The sequence below is a fragment of the Cryptomeria japonica genome, chromosome 5 (assembly GCF_030272615.1).
Source record: "Cryptomeria japonica chromosome 5, Sugi_1.0, whole genome shotgun sequence".
In the NCBI taxonomy this organism is placed as follows: Eukaryota; Viridiplantae; Streptophyta; class Pinopsida; order Cupressales; family Cupressaceae; genus Cryptomeria; species Cryptomeria japonica.
Genome location: NC_081409.1, coordinates 808,464,979 through 808,487,316, shown reverse-complemented (window position 1 = coordinate 808,487,316; position 22,338 = coordinate 808,464,979). Strand labels below are relative to the sequence as shown.

At 34.4% G+C, this 22,338-nt stretch overlaps 1 protein-coding gene across 1 annotated transcript; it reads left to right on the top strand.

Annotated features, from left to right (window-relative positions):
- The first annotated feature begins 12,701 nt into the window (after nt 1-12,701).
- On the top strand, nt 12,702-14,978 carry LOC131042285 (polyphenol oxidase I, chloroplastic). Its single transcript, XM_057975630.2, has 2 exons — nt 12,702-13,743; nt 13,872-14,978. Exons 1-2 carry the CDS (start codon nt 12,830-12,832, stop codon nt 14,716-14,718), a joined length of 1,761 nt encoding a protein of 586 aa, XP_057831613.2. The 5' UTR covers nt 12,702-12,829; the 3' UTR covers nt 14,719-14,978.
- Nucleotides 14,979-22,338: the final 7,360 nt, after the last annotated feature.

The window sequence follows — 22,338 nt, the reverse complement described above, 5'->3', positions numbered from 1 at the left end:
TTACTTTCTTCTATCTAAGAGAGTAGAAGAGAACTTGATTTTTTAATCATTCACAACATCAAAATATATATACACCACATTTCATTGAGAAACTATGAAATGGAAGGGAACATAATAGAACATAATAGTTATGTAACAAAGAGAAAGAGTAGTCTCAAACTAATGCATAATGACACTAGCATACAACCCTTAATACATTAGTCCTACAAATGATCAGGCCCTAAAACAATTCAAATTTCACCTCGCTATAGGAGTTCGTAAGTATATCAATAATTTGAGAAATGGTGGGACAATAGTGGAGCTAAATGTGGTGTTGCATCACCTTCTCTTGAATGTAATGAAATTTGACCTATATGTGCTTGGTGCACTCATGGAAAATTGGATTCTTGACAACCTTCAATATACCCTAGTTGTCGCTAAAAAAATTGGCGATTGGTCTTCAAAAATACCCATATTTGCTAGTATGCAATGCAATCAAATTACTTCACACACAGCTAATCGTGTGACACAATATTCATCTTGGGTGAATGAGAGAGAAAAAAATAATCTACTTATTATTTATCCATGAAATAAGGCTAGATCCAAGATATAAATATATAGCCTAATGTTGATTTTTAATTATCTAGAGATCTAGCATATAATCAAAGTCATCATATACTTGCAAGAAGAACTAGTCATTCTTCTTATATTATAGATCATACTCAAGAGTACCTCAAACATATCAAAAAACATGCTAAGCTACACTAAAATGACATTTCATTGGCTCTTGCATGAACCTATGTAGATAGATGAAATCAAAGAATAAATCTAGTCTGGTATAGGTCAAGTAGATGAGACTTTGAAAGATCTACCTATAGAGAGTTGCATCAAATTGAGGTGAATCCTAGAAGAAAGATACTTGCAAACCTTTCTCCATGAGTGTGAGCATAGGTTTATAGTTAAACATGCCAAAACCTCTCTAGGAGTATCTTGGCATATTTTAATTGGGACATAAGAATATGATGTTCCTTCTACCATATCTCTAAGCCAAGATAATAGTGAAGTAGCCCCAAATTTGTCATGTCAAAGGATTTATTGAAATCATTCTTTGTGGGATCAATGATATTGTCTAAGCTTCATGTGATCACAAGATCATCTACATACAATATAAGAATGACTATTTTTGAAGCAACCTTCTTTATATTTAAATTAGGATCAGAGGCGCTATGAATAAAACCATGCTACAAAAGGTGACCATCTTTTTTGATGTACCATGCTTGAGAAAAAAATTTAATCCCACATAGTTACTTGATCAGATGACATAACTTGTGAGGATTATTTTTATTAATGAAACCTTTATGTTAGACCATGTAAACTTCTTCTTCAAGATAATCATTCAAAAATGCACTCTTGATATCCATCTATTGAAGCCTCCATCATTTCTGGGTGGCTAATGCACATACCACTTGGATAGTTTTGATATTTACAACTAGTGTAAAGGTATCCTAATTATCAATTCCCTCTCGCATAGCATATCCATTTTCAACAAGATGTTTTTGGTATTTGTTGATAGACCCATTCACCTTGTATTTTATTTTAAAAATCCATTTGTAGTCTATGAGTTTATTTCTTGTAGGAAAATCAAGAAGATCCCATGTTTAGTTCTTCATTAGAGTTTCATACTTAGTATCCATATTTTTCATCCAATGTGGATGAATAGGGGCCTCATGTGCTGAATCATGTTTATTCTTGTTCACAACTGAACTCATCTATACTAGATTCTCCTCATTTCTTGCTTGATTTTGTGTCCTTACTCCTATAGAGGGGCTTGAAAGAGAAATTTGGTGGGAATCCTTAATGATGCTTTGAACCAATTCAGATGTGGATTTTGCTACTTTTTAGAAGAATAATTTTCCATGGTACCAAGATCAAAAATTATCCTTGCAACTCACCTTCATCTTCTTTCTAAGAAGAATCCTTAATCACATCATCTAACTATGAGAGAAGTCAATGGAAAGAGGATGAATCTTCCTCATGTAGTAGGGAGTCAAAATATGACTCATCACAAATGAACTCTCATACATATTATTTGTATCAGGATCCATAAGATGATATGATTTTGAAGTCAAACTATAACCAAGAAATATGCATTGAAGTGTCTTGGAATCAAGATTCTTCTTTTTGTAAGTTGGGACATGCATATATGTTGTACAATCAAACACTTGAATATGAAAAATTGATGGTTTATAACCACTCCATGCCTCTTCTATTAACATGGCTTTTAAGTGCGTAGTATGAGCTCTATTGATAAGATACATAGTTGTCTAGACTACTTCTACCTGAAACCAATCCTCCATAGTTGTAGCAAACATTCATTGAACCACCTCCATGACAGTCTGACTGCATTTTCAACAATGCAATTCTATTGAGGTGTGTATAGAGAATTTAGGTGCTATTTGATATCATGAGACTTGAAGAACTCAACAAACTCCTTAGAAGTCAATTCCCCCCTCAATCAAAGTAGAGGAGAACAAGAGGCTTGTTGGACTCTCATACAACTTGATGGTATAAAGCTTGAAAATAGGAAATAGCTTCACCCTTTCTCATAAGAAAATACACCCAAGCTTTTGTGAGAGAAATTGTCTACAAAAAACTAGAGTTATTTGCATCCTTTAAAAGAGGCAAGAAACGATCCACACAAATTAGTATCTATATTTGCAAGACACTCAATGGTTTGATAGTTGCTAAGCTTGTATGGATTCCTATGTTGTTTTCCTATAAGACATTCATAGCACATAGGCAAAGAGGGGGAACATGAGGAATACTTCTTAAAATTGGAACTATGTTGATGGAGAGAGCGACAAGAAAGATGTCCATATCTGTAATGCTAGAGAGAAGTAGATACAACCATAGAGGTACAAAGAGAAACTTCAAAGGAGGAAACAACATGAAGGGAAAATAGGTGCCCTTTTATTAAACATCTAGAAATAACCTTACCATCTTAGGAAATGAGACAGGATTTCACACCATTTTTAATCTGAAACTCAACCTTAAGCTTATCGTTGAAAAGTTGATAGACAGATAAGAGATTGGTTGTCAAACCTAGGAGTACATTCATGAGAGAACATCTTCTCAAGCCAAGAGGGATGCTGATAGGTGCAATATTTATAAAACATATTCCATATCATCACCTATCTATATTAGATATCAAGTAGGTTGAGTAGTCAGAGTATCAAATAACTCTTTGTTTCTAGTCATATGTTTGTTGGTGCTAAAGTCAACCAACCAAACATCTCTTAATCATGGAAAGCTTTTGGGAGACAAGAAATAAGTTTTGATTGACACCACAATTTGGAGGATTTGGTGTATCCTTATTAGAAGCCTCTTCAGATGCCTCATCTTGTTGTGTAGCAATATTTCCTCTATGTCATCATTGATAAGAACATGCTCTTGATTGTCGAGAATGACTACAATCAAATGGAACTTCATTACTAAAATTACCTTATGTAAGGCCATTATACCAACAATGACCAATATCATGTGTAGAAATATGAAAAATGTGGCACCATAGTTGGCCCGTTGGTGGTTGTTTCTGCACTTGAGGCTACTTTTAGGAGGGTCCCTTTTGAGAAAAATTTTCTTGCTACTATCATGAGACTAGTTTTTTATCTTCAATTATCTTGTAAAGATTGAATGACCTCTTTTTGTTGAAGTAGGTTCACTAATTCTTCAAAAGACACCTTTTTGGTAATTTTCAAAACTATGACAAAGATCATGAATTGTGAAGGAAAAGCTCGCAAGGTGATTGCAACAACCATTTTTTCCTCCACCTTCCCACCAAGGGCAAGAAAATTTTCTCAGAGGGTGGACACATGACACATTAAGTTCTCAAATTTCTTGCTAGCTTACATATTAAGTGTATGAAGATTGGATTGAAGATGGAGAATCTTGGTCAAGTTCTCCACCTCGTAGACAGGGCAGAGAGAATCTTAGGCTACCTTCGATATTGTTTAATCTTGAACATATAGTTTAACTTCATTAGTGATCCCAAGTGCGAATAAAACTAAGGCTTTGGGATCAACTTTGTCAAACTTCTTCTATTCATCGACATCTTTGGGATGTGCTGTGGCAGTGATAACAATCTCCCATAATTCTTCAAACTAAATAATTATGAACATCTTAGTTTTCCATGTGAAATAATTGAACCATTTTAGAAGTTGTGCATCTAAAAGAAGAATCTTTAAAAAGGACATGATAAACACCAGAAGAAAATACACTTCACACTTCACCACAAAAAGAGTAATTTATTAATAATACGATGACATTCACACTTTTATTGAAACAAAATACATCCTTTTATGGATGAAGACAATCATTAAGCTGGGAACCATAGACTCGTGTTGTGAGATGGGGATGCTTAGGTGGTTGTTCTACCTCATCTTCATCATCAGCATCATAGCCCTCTTACTTTTCTTGCTTGACAACGTAGATTAAAAAAAAGTGAAATACTCCAACATGCCTTGTCGAATAATCTCGTCCAATTGTAAATTTCTATTGTTTTGAAGGGCATCTAATAAAGAAAAATAAAATCTAGTGCTGTCAGGAACTACATTTTGAGCTACTTGATTACTGACAGTACTATTGACGTCATCTGGTATGTGTGATATTCATAAGATTTTGTAAAATTTACTACTATGAAAACAATACAGCTTCTTAATGGTGCACTATAATCTTAATCCACATGTCTCTACGTACAGCCTTCACGTACTTCATGAGGGTGGTCCTCTACTCGTAGTCTCAATGTACCTTCTCAGGGTGGTTTGCAGGAGCAATTATATGTTAAACTGTAATCTCCATTGATTATGTAGACGGTGCATTCATACAACGTTCTTGTCACACGTTCTCTTACTTTCATCTGTGTAGGAACTGGATGCTTGCTCGCGTTTCTGTTGTGGAGAAAAACTAGAAATACCTTCACTCTCCCATAGCTGGTTGTACATTCTTCTCTTCATATTGCAGACCCATGTCAAATGCAGGCAGTAATAGTCAAAATCCGCAGGCCATCATGCTTATCACCGACAGCTGTTGCTCTGATACCAAGAGAGAAAGCAGAAGAGAACTTGATGTTTTATTCATTCACAACATTAAAATATATATACACCACATACCATTGAGAAATGGTGAAGATACAAGTAACAAAATAGAACTGAATAGCTACATGACAGAAAGAAAGTTTAGTCTCATGTTAATGTATTATGACGCTAAAAATAGCATCCTACCAAACCGTAACCTTCATATATACCTTTAGAAAATAGTAAAATAGATGATGGTGTAAGTTCTTCGAGTTATTTTATGTCGTTGTACTGTGCTATTCTAGGTAGGAAGAAACATGTTATAATCTTGGTGCATCACCGCACCTTTAAATTTTTGTACTTTCTTTCCCTTTCGCCTTGCAAGTTCATAGAATAGGACTAGCTTAGGCTTGTTTAGTGTTAATTTCTAACACTTTTGCATATATAATAGAAAGAAATTTTGCCTTCTCTAGAGATCCAGCTTCATTTGTAAAGGTCCCTCACCTTGAGCTTGTATCCTTTATGTCATTGGAATGTTGGATCTAGTCTAGTAGGGTACGATTTCTTGTAACAATAGTTCTAAGCATGCTGAGTGGGACCAAGTTTCATGAGCTTCTCATCACCCGCTATAGATTTCTTTTGTTTTAAATTAGGGAAAAAATAGGTTTTGAGGGGGACCCAAAACCCCATACAACAAGTTTTTGTGGGACCTAAAACTCTCAAATTTTACTAGGATCTGGAACCCACAATACAACGCTACCAATAGATATGATCATGGAAAACCAGCATCCCAAACTCAGCCAAGACTGACAAGGCCAGTGCACAAGGGTTTTAATAAGGCTCCCTTAACCTTCAACAGAAACCAAGGGTGTATCGAGACACCCATAACCTTCACAAACACCAGATTACCATACATTCACAATCTAGATACAAAGTGTTTTGAAAGGCTCCCCTAGCCTTTAACTTGGGTTTTAAATTGGCTCCCAAAACTAGCAAAGAAAGGTTGTACAAGGTTTTCTTAATCTGAAACAAAGACCATAGGCCACCCAAAGCAACACCTAATCCTAACCAAAAACATAAACTAGTCGGACTGGGCCCTTGAAAACTACTAGCAACCAGCCTGCCTATGGGTTTTACAAGGCTCCCACAACCTAAAGCAAACACCAAAAGGAAAAGAAAAGAGCAAAAACCTAAAAGAGGGGGGTTTTGAAAGGCTCCCCTAACCTTCAAGATGGGTTTTGTAGTGGCTCCCAAAACCAATAGGAAGAAGCTAGCAACCGCACAACATTTGATCAATGTCCATCTTCCAACACAACACCTCTCCACCTCTAAAGGATAGGGAACCCCCTCAACAAGAGCCGAAAAGATGTAGACCATCAACAAAAAGATCACGACTTCAGATCACAAAATGGAGTCCAACAATCAAATAATAACCCCACAAAGCTTAGCTGAAAAATGGGTTTTGAAAAGGCTCCCTAAACCTTGAACAAAAGAAGAGGTGAGAACCAAATAGATTCCCAATGACCAAGCACCACCAATATCTCCATCTCAAAAAGAGAAAAAGGAGAGAAACTCTACAGCAAGGGGAGAGAAGCTAACACATCACCATCGTTAAGAAATAGGGCATCCAAAACAAGAGAGAAGGCGACTCGAACTAAGAAAAGAGGGACTCCAATATCACCACCTCAATGGGGACAAAGGAGGGAGAAAAGCCATAAAAACAACCTCAGAACCTTACCATCCACAAGAAAAAGCACCAACAGCCTCCCACTAGCTCCTGATAACAAAATCTTGAGTCTTCATCTCCACCTCAATAGGAGAGAAGTTATCTCCAATACCCACCATCTCAATCTCAAATAAAAGATGGGGCCACCTCAATAGGAAAAACTAAAAATAACCTAGAGAACTGAGATAAAACTGACAAGACTAGGAACAGAGAGGTGGACAGGGTAAAAAAAATAACAGGGCAAAAGACCCCCTACAACCTCATAGCCCAAACCCAACGTGAAAGGAGACCGATCAAAGAAACAACCATAGGGGGGGAAATATTTGACGACAAAAATAGCTCCGCGTGGATCAAAAACACCCATAATGACAGAAGCCATCAAAGACTCCCCAGGCCAAGCAATGAAGACTGGAACAACAGTTGTAGAGAAGCCGTCACCACCTCTCCCATCAAGCACACGAACAGAAATGGTGAGGGAAAGTGAAAGAGACAAAGATGAGTCTTCATCTGTAAAAGCCCCTTCAACGCTTCTACAACCAACTCTGACTAAACCGCCCACAGTAGAAGAATGGCAACAAAAAAACAACACCCCCTCAATAGGACGCACCAAACATAGAAGCGTAGGCAAAAGAGGTCGCTGCCACCACTACCAAGCAAATGACAAGAAATGGTGGAGGGTTCCAAACAAAGCTTAGGCACATCCCCAACGTCGTTGTTGCCATCTTCTGAGTCCTCTGCTGCTACTTCAAAAACCCTAGCTCCAACCCTCGGACCTTTCCCGCTCTTGCTCTCGCCTTCCGTTGCCATCTTGAAATTTCAGTTTTCTATGTAGATTTTTGTTGTTACTTTAAACTTTAATATAATTAAAAAATATAATTACATAAACAAAAAAATATTTAATTATATCTGCTAAAATTTTAAATTTAAAAAATAAAAAATAAAAATTACAAAGACAAATCCTTAACTTAAAAATATTAACATTATCAATTTTAAAATAAAATTTATAAATTAAAATTATAATTATATATATATACTCCTACAAAATAATAATTAAATCTTTATATATCGGATACTCTATACTAAAAGAAAAATGAAAATAATGAGATGGCCATTTCTTTTCTTTTGTATTTAAATTTATATAGTTTGACTATTGTGAGGAGGTGAAATTTCTATTCACCACAACATTTCATTCTTAAAAGCACATTCAAAGAAGCTACCATTATTTCAGCAATCTCCACACCCACTACAATTTGAAGAAAAATAGTAAACTTTATTGCCTTTGTTAAAAAGTAAGAGTAAACTTTTAGTTTTTTAATTTTATTGTTTTTTTTTTATCAATGCTAAAATAGATATAATAAAAACAATTGTAGTCCAATGGGACTGCACAGAAAAAAAATAAATAAAAAAAATAAAAATAAAAAAAAAAAAAGAAGAAGAAGAAGAAGAAAATACATCTAGCTAAACCAACACAACAAAGTCAACAAGACTCTAACATATCAAGAAATACACAAATGTATGATAACCAACTATACATAGTTGAACCAGAACTCCTAGACTCACTTAGCAGCATACTAAATTGAAAATTTGAACATGTCTTGTAGTTGTACATCTAGCATATTTGATGTCACCTGTATTTTAAGCTGTAAAAACTGATACTTCGTCTCATTCAGTTGTCTACTATAGGTTTTCTTCTTCATCTGTGAACATAAAAATACGAAATGAAACATAATGTCATAGTAAAACTTTAGAATATCTACTCCCTGATGCAAAATGTGATCAGAAAACACTACAAAACATCTATTTTTCCAGATGTACAACAAAATACACTGCCTCATAGAATCGATAATCATATTCTTATGCAGTCTAAAACCAAAAAGTGCCTCTTTTCGTGGTACAGTAAAACCAAAAATAGAAGGAAAGTGATTGAATATGATATTCTATTTCCTTTATTCTCAAATAGTGCTAAAAAATGGGTAGTTAGCTGATTGTAATCTCAAATAGTTTAATTTCTCCCCTACTAGTAACTTATGATGCAAGATTTTCCATGACAATATTTGCACATTTTCTTCCACCTTAGTCTTCCAAATTTTAGAACTTAAGCTCCTCCAATTCTTTTCTTTCAATCTACAGTTCCATTTGTTATTGGGTCTTGGATTTAATTTCAATGATGGAAGCAATTTAAGGTAAATCTTCTTCAAAGCAAACCAATCAAATGGATAGTTAGCAAGCCACTACCAATCCTTGAAGAAATTACACTGCATGGGTGTGCAAGGATTGAGAAGAAGTTCCTTAAAGGACCAAGGATTTAACAAAAACCAACAACCCCTTGACTCTGTTATTTAGGTCAAAGGGACTTTTAGAAATTTGCTTTCTAGTCCAGTCAAGAGCATTGAAGTCCCAAATGTCTCCAAATTGTCTTATCCCTTTCTTGAAAAAATAATTGGCTTTTTTAGGAAAGATGGAAGCCAATGGTTTCCCTTGATATTGAATCAACCAATTCCACCAAATATAGGAGCTAGCAAAGATGAAACTATGCTGCAAAGAATCTTCCCTCCAATCTTTCCAAATGGATCACAATGGGAAGGAAGCTTTAAGATGAAAGAAGGGGGCTAATAAAATTTAATCTAGCCATCCCATGTTTTGCCTCCTATTATTCATATTAGCAAGTTCTATTTAGTGTTGCACCAATTTTTTCCATTGTTCATTGCCAAACAGATCTCTTATTATCCCCTTTGAGGATAAACAAATTCCTTGTGTCCTAGCGGTCCAAGAGACCCAAACCACCTCTATTTTTTGGTTGGATGCAATGTTCCCATGAAGAGGATTTGAAACCCATTTTTCCATCCCAATTAGTCCATAGGAATTGTCAAATGAGCTTGTTTGAAAAGTGAGATATGCCTACTTTTTAGGATTTAATTGTTCCTTGAATTATTTTTCTTGGTTTTCACCCCATTAATAGTGCATGCAACTATTACTATGAAGAATAGATGACATCACATGGGCAAGAAACATGGTGGGTGTTGGTTTGTCTGTCACACTCTATCCAATCAATAATAAATAATGTAAATACTTTAAATAAATATAAAATAACCTAAAATAGCCACTTGTCTAATAGTAAATTGTACCTGTTTTGAAATTTGATAATTTTTTTTGGAAAAATAATATTTTTCAATTACTATAACCAATAGGAAGGAAGAAATAACGAAACAATTTTTTTTTTAAAATAAAAATTAAACTTACACTATACATTATAAAGTAGAGATACCTAGGTGGAAATGGAGATAGAGAACGTGATGTAGATGGAGAGGACAAAGGAATGGAAAGAGATGTAAAAGATTAAGTTAGGATCATGATAAAAATATTCAAAAAATAAATTGTTTAGCACATTATAATAGAGGGGGTTGCATCAACATTTAATATTGTAAGGAAAGGCAATTATTTGCATTACTATGCTTTGTGTTAAAGACATTAGATTTCCACAATCCATGTTTATTAATTTTTAGAGCTTCTCGATTTGACTATGTGAGAAGTTAGTTACCTTCCTCCATAATAAAATAAATTTTAGTGAGGCTCTTAATAATTGTCATTTTTAAATAGAAAAGATGAATGAATTCTAAAAGATCAAGAGTGGAAATTTTAGGGCCACAAACTAGGGTTAATACAATATAAAATAGATCATAAGTATGTAGATTAAATTTTTAAATACAAGATGAAACAAATAATAAAGTGGAAATTATTTATCAATTTATTAAAATTGAATATTTTTCAATTATAACACAAAATCAAAATTAAATCATTAAATATCCATAACAACAAAACATCTTCCTATTATACACTACACAAAATACTTTAATCCTCTTAATCAATTTCTATGATATATTGTATAATATTCATCAACTCAACTCTTTAATATAAAACAATCTAATCATTACTTATTATATTAATTCTATAATAAAATAGGAATAAAAAGCATTGTATTTATTTTCAATTGTTCACTACAATTAATCATAAAACAAGGCCCTAAAATTTGGGTACACTCTAATGGGCCCTACCTTCCCTAATTTCATTGCTTCACAAAACAATATTAATCTTGAAAAAATAATTATTTTGTAAGATCTTTATACCAATATCCTTAGAATGCAATGATAATTAATCACTTTGTAACATTATTGAGGGCAGAGGAACACGTTAAATTGCAAAATTGCAGCTGGTGATTGAGAGCATGAACTTCCTATTATTTCGACACGCTCAATATCCGTTATAAATATCTATTATAAATATCTGATTTTAACACGCTCAATATTGACGGACAACAAACTAAGGCTATTGCCAGCTAACTATTTATGATGAAAACTTAACTATAGATGTTTGAAACCTAACTGGGACTCTCGACAGGAGCGTATATTCCAACACAAGGTGAAATATACAAGGTGGTTGTTGTCTCACAACTTAGGGTTTGGCTTGACCGACTATTTTTACTTGCTTCTCTCTCTCACTTTTTTAGAATCGGACGATACTGAGATGCAGAAGAATAATCCAAAAGAGCAGAATTCTACATAAAACCATTTCAAAGCACTTGTAACGAGGTAGAGATTGTGTAGGACTATTGACAGAATATTATGTCGTCATGTTTGAGTGCCATTTGTCCACTATTGTATTGTCATATTCAGAAAACGTACTAATTTTAAACGTGCAGAAGAGTTTGGACCATTAAAGGAGACCACTAATTCACATGATTTAAAATGTACAAGAGTTTCAGGTCGGTGTGCAACTGGATGATGGGCTTGTGATAGTTTTAAGCTGACTTGGGGATTGTATGGTGCTGTGAATGGTCACCTTACCTTACCTTACCTTATCTTATCTTCTTGGAAATGAATACAAAGGACAAATCATTTTCTTATTTGATTTTTTGCTTGAAAGATTGTATAGTGATGTGAATGGCCACCATATCTTCTCTTACCTGGTTGGAAATGAAGATAAAAGATCTTTTTGCTTGAAAGTTTCTAAGGCCGCCTCCAGAAATCTATTTTGTCCATATACTGAAATTATTAAATTCCATGAAATTGACACCTCTTTAACGTATTCTGTGAGATATTTCATATGCCTCTTGGGGGAGGGGAAGCAAAGCGAAGGACGACCTCATCATCGTACTGCCTTCGTCTTGTTTCTCAACGAGCCCATGAATAAATGTAAATGCCAATAAATGTATGCGTTAATAAAAGTTCATTCCTCTTTTCAACAAGTTTAATATTAAATCATATTATTATTATTTTTCGATCTGTAAATGATACTTTATATTGATATTTAAAAAATAGTCTATTACATACGACTTGCCGCAAAAAAAGAGACCACCAAAACACTAGCCACCAAAAAACTAAACTCATGAAGTCTGATAATTACATACGAAGGCTGGCTAAAGATCAAATCAAAAACCAACAAAACATTAACTACTGTGGCGCAGTAACCACCACAATCTCCTTGCCTTTCTCGCATCCTTCCATAGCACACTCACGCTGATCCTCCTCGTCGACATGGTCACCATGGGCTTCCGGGGGGGAAGCCAATCCACATCGACCTAGCACCCGTGGTGTTCTTGGAGCCTCGAGGCCTTCCAATATTAAATTATATTATTCACAATGGAATTAAGTCTTAAATAAAACTTAAAAGATACAATAATTAAACTAGCATCAGCTTTCTCATCAAAATTCTTGTGAACTGACATATATACAAACTAAAAAAATACAACAATTAAACTGATAACAATTTTAAATCAAGATTCTTGTAGACTACCACTACTTTCTTTACAATCAATTTTGATCACTTAAAAAAAAAAATGAAATCCAAACATCAACAAAATATTGTCGTCAATGAACTTCAAGACAATAAGCACACTTTCCTCTACACCCTTGATAAATTTTCACTGAATTTGAGTTACTTTATTAAAGACCTGTTAATTTAGTGGGGACACGATGTACATAGGGGCGGAAAAATTATATATAGCGGATAGAAAACTTTGAAGTGTGCGTTCACAAGAGGAAGAGAGTTTGAGGCGATGGAGAGTGCAAAGGCAGCCGTGCCAATGTTCTCGCATGCACGCAACACAAAACAATGGTTTCCATTAGATCCGAAGCACCAGGTTTTATGTACAAGCAAAGAGAGGAAAGCTCACGGTGCTTCCACAAAGAATTTAGCATCAATGCGTGTGTGTTGTGAGAATAGAGAAGACGGTCGCATGGAAATGGACCGCCGGCGGCTGCTGTTATCGTCGTCGACATTGAGCGTTACGGCTTTAAGTAGCGGGAAGGCCATGTCCAAACCATTTCCGGCGCCTGATCTGTCTACGTGTACGTACCCAACTGATCTTCCGACTTGCGCAACGGTAAATGGCGGGTGCTGTCCTCCATTCAAGGCGGGAGAAACTGCCGTAGACTTCAAATTTCCGACGTCTCTCCCAATGAGGACGCGTAAAGCGGCGCACCTGCTGGACGACAAGTTCATCGAAAAGTACGATAAGGCATTGACGGCAATGAAGAAGCTCCCCTTAGATGACCCTCGGAGTTTTGTCCAGCAAGGCAGAGTGCACTGCGCATATTGCAACGGAGGCTACAAGGTGGGATCAGATAACGTGCAGGTTCACAAGTCGTGGGTCTTTGCGCCTTTCCATCGCTGGTATCTCTATTTCTACGAGCGCATTTTGGCATCTCTCATCCAAGACGATACCTTTGCGCTGCCATTCTGGAACTGGGACACCAAGGAAGGGATGTCGATTCCCCCCATCTACATCAACAAGTGCAGCTCCTTGTACGACAATAACAGGGATCCATGTCACCAGCCTCCCACGCTTATCAATCTGGCGGCCACAACCAGCTGTGACTCAGGCGTTGTGGAGGCCAATTATGCTAACATCTATAACCACATGGTGTCAGGTGCGGAAACGGCGGAGCTCTTCCACGTTGCGACTATTCGGTGAGCTAAATTTATTGGTTTATTTTTAAAGTAATGGAATCGGCCTAGCTTCTTAGTTATAGATTATACTATAAATTCTTTTAATATCTGATTGCACTTACTACCACTAATACTTGTTGAACTGTCAGGTTCGAGTCCGCTGAACCGACAACATTGACGGCGGGAGCGCTGGAAGCTTCTCCGCATAATTCTCTGCACCTCTGGACCGGCTCTTCCAGTAACCCAAACCGTGAAGACATGGGCAGCTTATACTCGTCAGGAAAAGATTCCCTGTTCTATTCCCACCACTCCAATGTGGACCGCATGTGGTTCATCTGGAATGATAAATTGGGCAAAAAGAACTTCGAGGACAAAGACCTTTTGGAGACAGAGTTTCTGTTCTACGATGAGAATAAGAAGCTTATAAAGGTTAAAGCCGGAGACTGTTATGATATAAGCAAGCTTAGGTATCAATACCAGGAAGTAGAGCTCCCCTGGTTGAAGCAGGGGCGGTCATTGAAGAAGGCCGGAAAGGTCATTCCTAAGCCTAAAACATCCACGTTTGAAACGGCTGTCGCTAAGAAGCCCAAGAATCTGTCGTCTCCTTTGACGTTTAAGGTTGAGAGGCCGAACAAGAGTCTTGGGAAAGGGCAGGTGGAGGCTCTTCGAATTGAGGGACTGGAGACTGACAGAAAGGGGTTTTCAGGGTTCGAAATATTCATAAATTATCCTGAAGCCAACTCCAGCACTCCCTTTAATAGCCCCCATTATGTGGGTTCCTTTACGAGTCTTGGGCACGGCATCATGGCAGAAGAATCTATGAAGTCAATGACTACTAAGGAGATTTTCAAGATGGCGATTTCTGAGACGCTGGAAGATTTGGGCGTAGAGAATGACGATGAAATACTCGTTACGCTCGTCCCAAAGCCGGCCAAAGATTTGCGTACGATTCCCATTACTTTTACTTCTATAAAGATTGAGTATCTTAGCAAGTAATATCAGAAAAAGAGGGTTACTCCCTTACCCACTTTCCTATCATTCTAGTAGTATATTAGCATAGTCCAGCCTAGATCTTTACCCTAGGTAATATCATTTAGGATGGGGATTAGTTTCTATGGATAGGATTTTTATATAAGGTGTAATATTTTCTTATATGAAATGTTCAATTTGATATTGTTACACTATTAAAAAAAAAAATCTTTAGTATTTACGTTTATGGTGACGATTTCAAATATACTATTTTTACTAGTTTTTTACTTCATATTGTATTAGTTTTTAGATCTATTTTCATTTGTGATTTATTTCTATCATATCATTAAGGTTTGAACTTTCATTTTGTGATATATGTTTAATCTTTATCCACCCACCCTTAGCTTTAGGGTTTGAATTAGATTTAAAATTTGGATGCCCGTCATTTATGTTTTTAATTTTATTTTAGATCTCTAAAACTTATTATTCATCTATCTATTCTTTTTCATGATATCCTTCCTTGGTTTTATTATTAGGTGTATGACATCAAAATTACATGTATACTTTAAAGTTCTAACAAGGAAGAACTTTAAGATGTGTACACATATATATATGCATTTTTACATATCTTTATTTTCAAGTATATAGTGCTAGATCCCTATCTTTTTCCCCTAGTTTTACTCTATGGTATCCTACTTAATATTTATTATTCTTCATGTTATTACACATATTATATTTGTCTTCACATACGCTTCAATAATGTCAACAATCACATTCCATGCAATTTAACATACCATTTTGGACTCACTATGGTGCCCATCTCTCCTAGCATAGTCTTAGGCTCATTTATCCATTTATTAGGCCATTCTCCACCCATGATGCCAAGGTCTTTCCTCTCGTGGCCCCCTTTTATGTAATTTTATATTTGAATTATGTTATCCTTGTGATTTTCTAGCATTTAGATTTTTTAATAGCTAAAACTATTCAAATTCTATTGTGATGCACTAATATCCCATGACAAATTGTTATTTTGTAACCATTTTCAAAAAATTCACCACATAACACCTTCTAGGTTAGCTATAACTAATCTAGAATACTTTTTAAGAACTATCCAACTACTATGTTTTTTCTATTTTTTCTCCCACTAATTTTTCTAATTTATCTCTCACGATCTTTCAATCTATCAAGGTTGTACACTCTTAATCTATTAATAACTAAACTTATAGCACTTGTTGGAATTATATTTTCTCATGCGAGAACTTTAACATTCAAAGGCATTATCTTTTAAAAAATTATTATAATCTAATAATATCTGTGTCTCTTTTGACTTCTTAATGCATTTGAGGTAGTATTTCTCTAATTTACATTTATGTTGCCTTTGTATTCCTATTGCCTTTTTATTTTAACATAACTATAATGAAATAGTTACACCAACATGTCAATGCATTAACAATCTAAACATGTGCTAAGTAGGTGGTTAATCCTTTGAACATGAGCCGAGTAAAATGGGCCAAGGCTACCGCCTTTATATAGATAGCTTTTTTAGGGGCTAACAAGGACTGATATGCATACCTATCTAGCTTAGACTTGTTCATATGTATTGTGTGTCTTTTGATATTTAGATCACCACTCTTCACTTCAAACCAATCCAAAGTGGTAGTTTATCCATCTTTAGTCCTAGTAATTTATTTATTTTACTATGAATCACAACTTTGTTATAAGCTATAAATTTGATCTAAATTAAAAAATAATAGTAAAAAACATCCCCTATAATTAAATTGATAATCATACGCCATCCCCACCAAGAGTTGTCACTTCAATCAAGCACAACCCAAGGTCTTAAACAAGATAAACCTTAGCCAATACAAAGAGCTATATCTATGAATTTTAAATCACTTTTCTTGAGGTGTCCTAGAATTATGATTATCTTCATTTCCTCTTCTATTGTAACCTAGGAGGATAAAAAAATGATTGGTTTACTCATATACCTAAAGGGACAATAAACACACTTCCTAAACACATTGAGTATTTTTTAGAACTCTTCGTACAACATTGAGCATAAAATGATAATGCTTGATCTTTGCAAAACAAAATCATGGTAAGCAATTTTTTCCTATCTTTCAATGATTTAAAAGCCTAGCTAATATGTTTATGTGGTCTATATCTAAGAGAAAACATCTACATGTACATTTTTTTTACAAATGTTAATATCAAAATAACCTTCCATTTATGTACATATTATGAATCCATGTTTTAAGAGATCACTAAAGAACATGTTGAAATCAATAAGGCATTAATCACTAAATGGTTAGTCCAAATGTTTACAAAGGATAAAGACAAAAAAATGATTAAAATGAGAATCCCAACTTCTTCATAACAAATAAAAAAAATAATCAATGATGAGATGACTAGTGTAAGACATGTACAAATCATTAAAACCAAAATGAAATGTGTATTTCATATAGGTAAAACCAAAAAGGAGCACAATAAAAATCAATTTATGAACTTCTACAAATATTTAGAGAATGTATTGAAGAAACTCTTACAAGAAGACATCATAGAATGCCAATTAATATTTTTTATGATGAAAATAAATTAAAAACCACATAAAGACCATTAATACTATGAATACCACAAAGTCAAAATAAATACATGAAACTAAAGAATTATGTATCTATGATTTGATAGACTAGGGTGAAATTGAACAAGAAGGCACAAAACCGAATTTACATATGCAAACCTAGGAATTTACCGAAAGCCCCTTTTTAAAGAATGATCATGGTAAAGGCTATATCGAATAGAACATGGGATGGGATAACTATAAATAAAATATATATTCCAACAAATTCTCTCATAACTACAAATTTTCATATGGTACAAGAAAAAATTATAGTTATACATAAGCACAACCATAATAAATAAATAAAAATATTGTTCCTAAAAAACATGAAGGGACATGATCACTATTTTAGGAGCCCTTTTTCCTAATCCCACAACTGTATATGATCATATTAACATCTTGAGAGGACTTTATGAAGTATTTTGAGATTAGATATTCTTAAATTATATAATGCTCATTGAAACATTGGATTAAAACTTGAAAGAGTTGAGAGTTCAAAATGCCATTAACTTCTCTTAGTTATTGTCACTGATAGAATGCCTTATTTCTAATCACTATAACACCTTTAATATTGAATATATGACATTTATTGAACCGTACCATAATCATTTGCATCATATTGAATCCTTCATTGCCAAACGTAAGATCAAATGGGTACTTATAGATAATTACTATGGACTAAACCTCTACAACTTGAAACAAGTTAAACTCTTAGGATAAATTGAAGCTTTACTTTAGAACTCCATTAACTTATAATAGAAAAAAATGATAATAGATAATGTGAGATGAATAGTATGACCAATGTTTCCCTCTAAGTTGAATCTATTAGCCATAATACCCTCTATAATTTTGTAAATCTTTATCATCAATATTATATCCTCATGTTGCCAATGTGATGTTTATGGTGTGTGAGTATGATTGTCATTGATGTCAACTTACTGATTCTATGTTTACATGGTTGATTTGGTGCTCTGGAAGTTGTTCTCTAGAAGTGTGTTTAGTGATGATGGTGTTTAACAATATTTGTAGTCTTCCGCATTTCTAGTTCTCATGATGATATTTTGGATTTATATAGTTTATTTCTTTATCTTTGTTATCCTGATTTGGAATATGATGATGTGCTCCAGAGTTGTGGTTGAGGATATGATCATTTTAGGTCTAATTGACCTCAAATATTTTTATTTTTCTCTAGTGATTATGGCATATGGATAACGTGTTGTTTTGGTTGATGAAGTGCATTGTGGTATGGTCCACTTCTCATTCCTTTCCACCATGGGAATGTTTAGTGTAGACCTATTTTAAATTGTGTTCTAGTGAATCGTTCTTGGCCAACTTGGGAAATTTCTTGTTCAAGTGAATTAAAAAAGGTAAATTTGTTGGTGTGAATTTGTGTGAGGTTATGTGAAGTTGTGGTTAAGAATTTTTATAGTGTGTTGTTGATGTTTTGTACTAGAGGTAGTGAGATAAAGGTTTATTCTGGTATCGTAGCATTGTGGCAGTTGTTCTTCAGTAGTGGATTATTTCTTTTTCTTTCTTCTTCTTTCGAGTAGTCGGTCCTTCTTTTTCTTGTGGTTTTAGCTTAACAATGATCCCACCTATATTGAGCATTTTGGTAGTGAGCCACCCTTTGTAAAAAATACCTTAACTAATGTTACCCTAATAGGTGTTTCATAATTAAGAATTAGCAATCTCTGTGGTTTTTCCCTTTTTGGGTTTTCCATGTAGAATTTGTTGTTTCATGTGTATATATCAATTGTGTTGTATGTCATGCTTATATCTATTTATATTTAAGTAGTCAAAAGTTTGTTTATTGGATCTTGTTTTGTGGAATAAGTAAAAATTTTAAATTGACAACTGATTCAGCCCCCCTCTTAGTTGTCTAAGATATTCAACAATTGGTTCCTAGAAAGTGAGCCTAACTGCTCGAGGAAGATTTGATGGCACATAAATTGACTATTCCTACTTTGAAGAATCCAACTATAGTTTCTAGAGAGTGAAGATGAGAGGATAATTTATTTATCTAAGTGACAAGACTTAGAAAGCTATGGAGACAAAGTATGTGATGTTGGTAAATGGTCCTACTACCCTAGATGAGATGGAAGCCTATGAAGAAAATGAATGAGCAAGGTGTGCTATCTTTAGTGCCCTATCTAAACTAAATTTGCAAAGGTTTTTGCATTAGACATTACTATGAAGTTTGGAAAATATTGAAAAATATCTATAAAGGGAATGATAAAGTTAAGCTAGCTAAGATGTAGATTGCTAAAGGTAGATATGAGAACTTCAAGATGGAAGAAGGTGAAGACATAAAAAGTTGTTTTCAGAATGTTGACAGTCCATTGAATGAGATCAAAGGTCTTTGTGAAGCATTGGATGATAAGGATGTGATATAAAAGATCACGAGGACTTTACCAAAATGTTATAGTGACAATATTTCAACTATTGAAGAAACTTATGATCCGTCTAGATTCACTAGAGAACAATTGTATGACACCCTAACTGCATTCGAGATAAGGTAGTTTGGTAAAGACAAAGAAAGAACTAAGACAACATTTAAAACTACAAAAGCTTCAGATGATGAAAACCTAGATGAAATGGAAGCAACCTTTGTAAGAAAGTTGAAGAGAGGAGCTGGCAAGTATAAAAGTATGTTACCCCTTAAATGTTTTAAGTATGGAAAGATTAGTCATTATACATCTAGATGTCTGGAGACATGAACAAAACAAAAGTTTAAAGAAAATAAAGGAAAGTTTAATAAGAAAGCCCACTATGTTAAAGATGATGCTAGTATTTCATATGATGAGTCAAATTATGAAGATAGAGATTATTTGTTCTTGGTAGAAAAATATGAATCTAAACCTAGTAATAATATGAAGATATCTAAGGTTTTTGAAACTGTTACATCAACATTTCATGTTAGAGGAGATAAAAATTAATGGTTGTTTGATACTGGATGTTGAAATTGTATGACCAATGACAAAAGTAAGTTTGTAAAACTTGGAAAGTATGATGGTAGTTCAGTTAGATTTGGAGATGATCAGACTGCTTGGATTGTTGGAATAGGTTCTATTACTTTTAATGACAATCATAACACTGACAATGTATACCATATGAAAGGATTACATCATAATCTCTTGAGTGTTGGACAATGTGTAAGAATGGTTACAATGTTATTTTCTAGCATTGTGGTTGTGAGATCTAAAAGAGTCAAAACTATTATTGTTGTAGAAAAAAGGACAAATGGAAACATGTATCAATTGGAGGCTACTATAGTTTTTTCTTGTTATCTTAATTCAATGAAATTTGGCAATGACACTGATGGATGTGTCACATCAATTTTGACAATTTGGTGAAGATTAGTTTGAAAAGAGTTGTGAGAGATTTACCAAGGCTAACTATGTTGGGATTTTTAGTTTGTTGGCATTTTGCATATAGATTGGATTAATGATATGTTGTCATTTATGTCAATTGAACCGGTAATGGTATTTATGTTATTGTTGATATTGTTGTTTTTGATATTGGCTAGTAACCTATAGGAAGAGCTTTGTGGAAGATGTTGTAAACCAGTATGTTAAGTTTGTGAGTTGAACCGGTAAACCAGTGAAAAGGGTTAAACCTTTCTATGCAATATAACCGGTAAACCTTACCTGTTGTTTTTGTTAAACCCTAACCAATCAAGTTTGTTGGTTTATTATCTAATGAGCGGTAATGATGGAGACACATGTGATCATTGTATGAGGATGAGTTTAGATTTTTTTGGCACGTTTGTTTGATGTCTTGGGAAGGAGCAAAGTGGATTGCATCTAATGCATAGCGCGTGATGAATTAAAAAGTCTGATGAAGCGGTGATCATGGAGCGGTCAGAATTTTCTTAAAGGATGTGAAGAGATTGTTATGATTTCTAACGGTCAAGATTGTACCGACTTGTTTGTAATCTCGATGATGAGAATTAGGTTTTTGTTGTGTTACCGACCTAATTGATTTGTATTTAAGGTCGATGAAGTTGTTTGTAAAAGTAGTTGGCAAGATTGGCAGAAACCTATTGAGTGTCTAGTTGCTTAACCGATGAATGGATCTGCACTTTGAGTAAAGGAAGATTGAAGCTTAAAAGGATCTGATCAAGCAAATATAGTGCTATTCAAATAGATCATGAAAACCTATTATTTTCTAACAATTACAACAGAAGTGAAATCCCTTAACTGGGTAAGCTCTAACAAGCTTGGTTACTTATTAAATCCTCTAACAAGGTGGTCCATTAGCTTGGATTCTTAAATCCTCTAGCAAGGTTACTCCTAATAGGGTATTATGCTTTTCATCAAGGCATATTTGTAAATCCCTTAACCGGGTGATTCCTAACCGAAATTAGTTCTTAACAAGACTTATTGTAAATCTTTAACAGGCTTGGCTCCTAACAGGGCGAACTTTAGAAGAGTTAAGATAGCTATCCTTGTGAGTCTCATCTCATCGTTGTTTTTACCTATTTGGGTTTTCCATGTATAAAAATTTGTGTCAAGTGGTGAATGTTTTTGTGGTTATGATCTTATTTGTTAATTTGATTAACTTCTGATAAGGCATGATAACTAGAAGCATTGAGAGATGAATATGTTGAGATATGATTAAGCATTGTTGATGTTTACAAAGATTGAAGTTGTTTACTGTTAAGTTGTCATAACAGTCAATCGGTTGATATCAAGTATTCTTATGAATATTGATCTTGACTGTGATAAGTTTACTTTGTATGGTTGAATTTGAGTTTGGGAACTTTGTTCAGTTTTTCAGTATACTAATTCACCCCCCCTCTTAGTATTCTACCGTGTTAGTGAATAGATTTGTCCTTCAACAAATACATACACATACTAACTCTAAATGCCCGGGATAAAGGACAAAGAGCACCAACAGTTGGATAGATTATCATTGAATTGATAATCTTCCTCTGAATTAAGAGGTACAGCTCCCTCTTTACAAGATTTACAATGAATTTTGACCAAATTTTATCATATAATTCACTTTTAACTAGAAAGCAAAGA

What these genes read in the sequence shown, in the direction of transcription:
- LOC131042285 (XM_057975630.2), top strand. Translation starts at nt 12,830, where the DNA reads ATGGAGAGTGCAAAGGCAGCCGTGCCAATGTTCTCGCATGCACGCAAC. An exon ending in TTCCACGTTGCGACTATTCG is followed by an intron (nt 13,744 to 13,871) that starts GTGAGCTAAATT and finishes TTGAACTGTCAG; the next exon opens with GTTCGAGTCCGCTGAACCGA.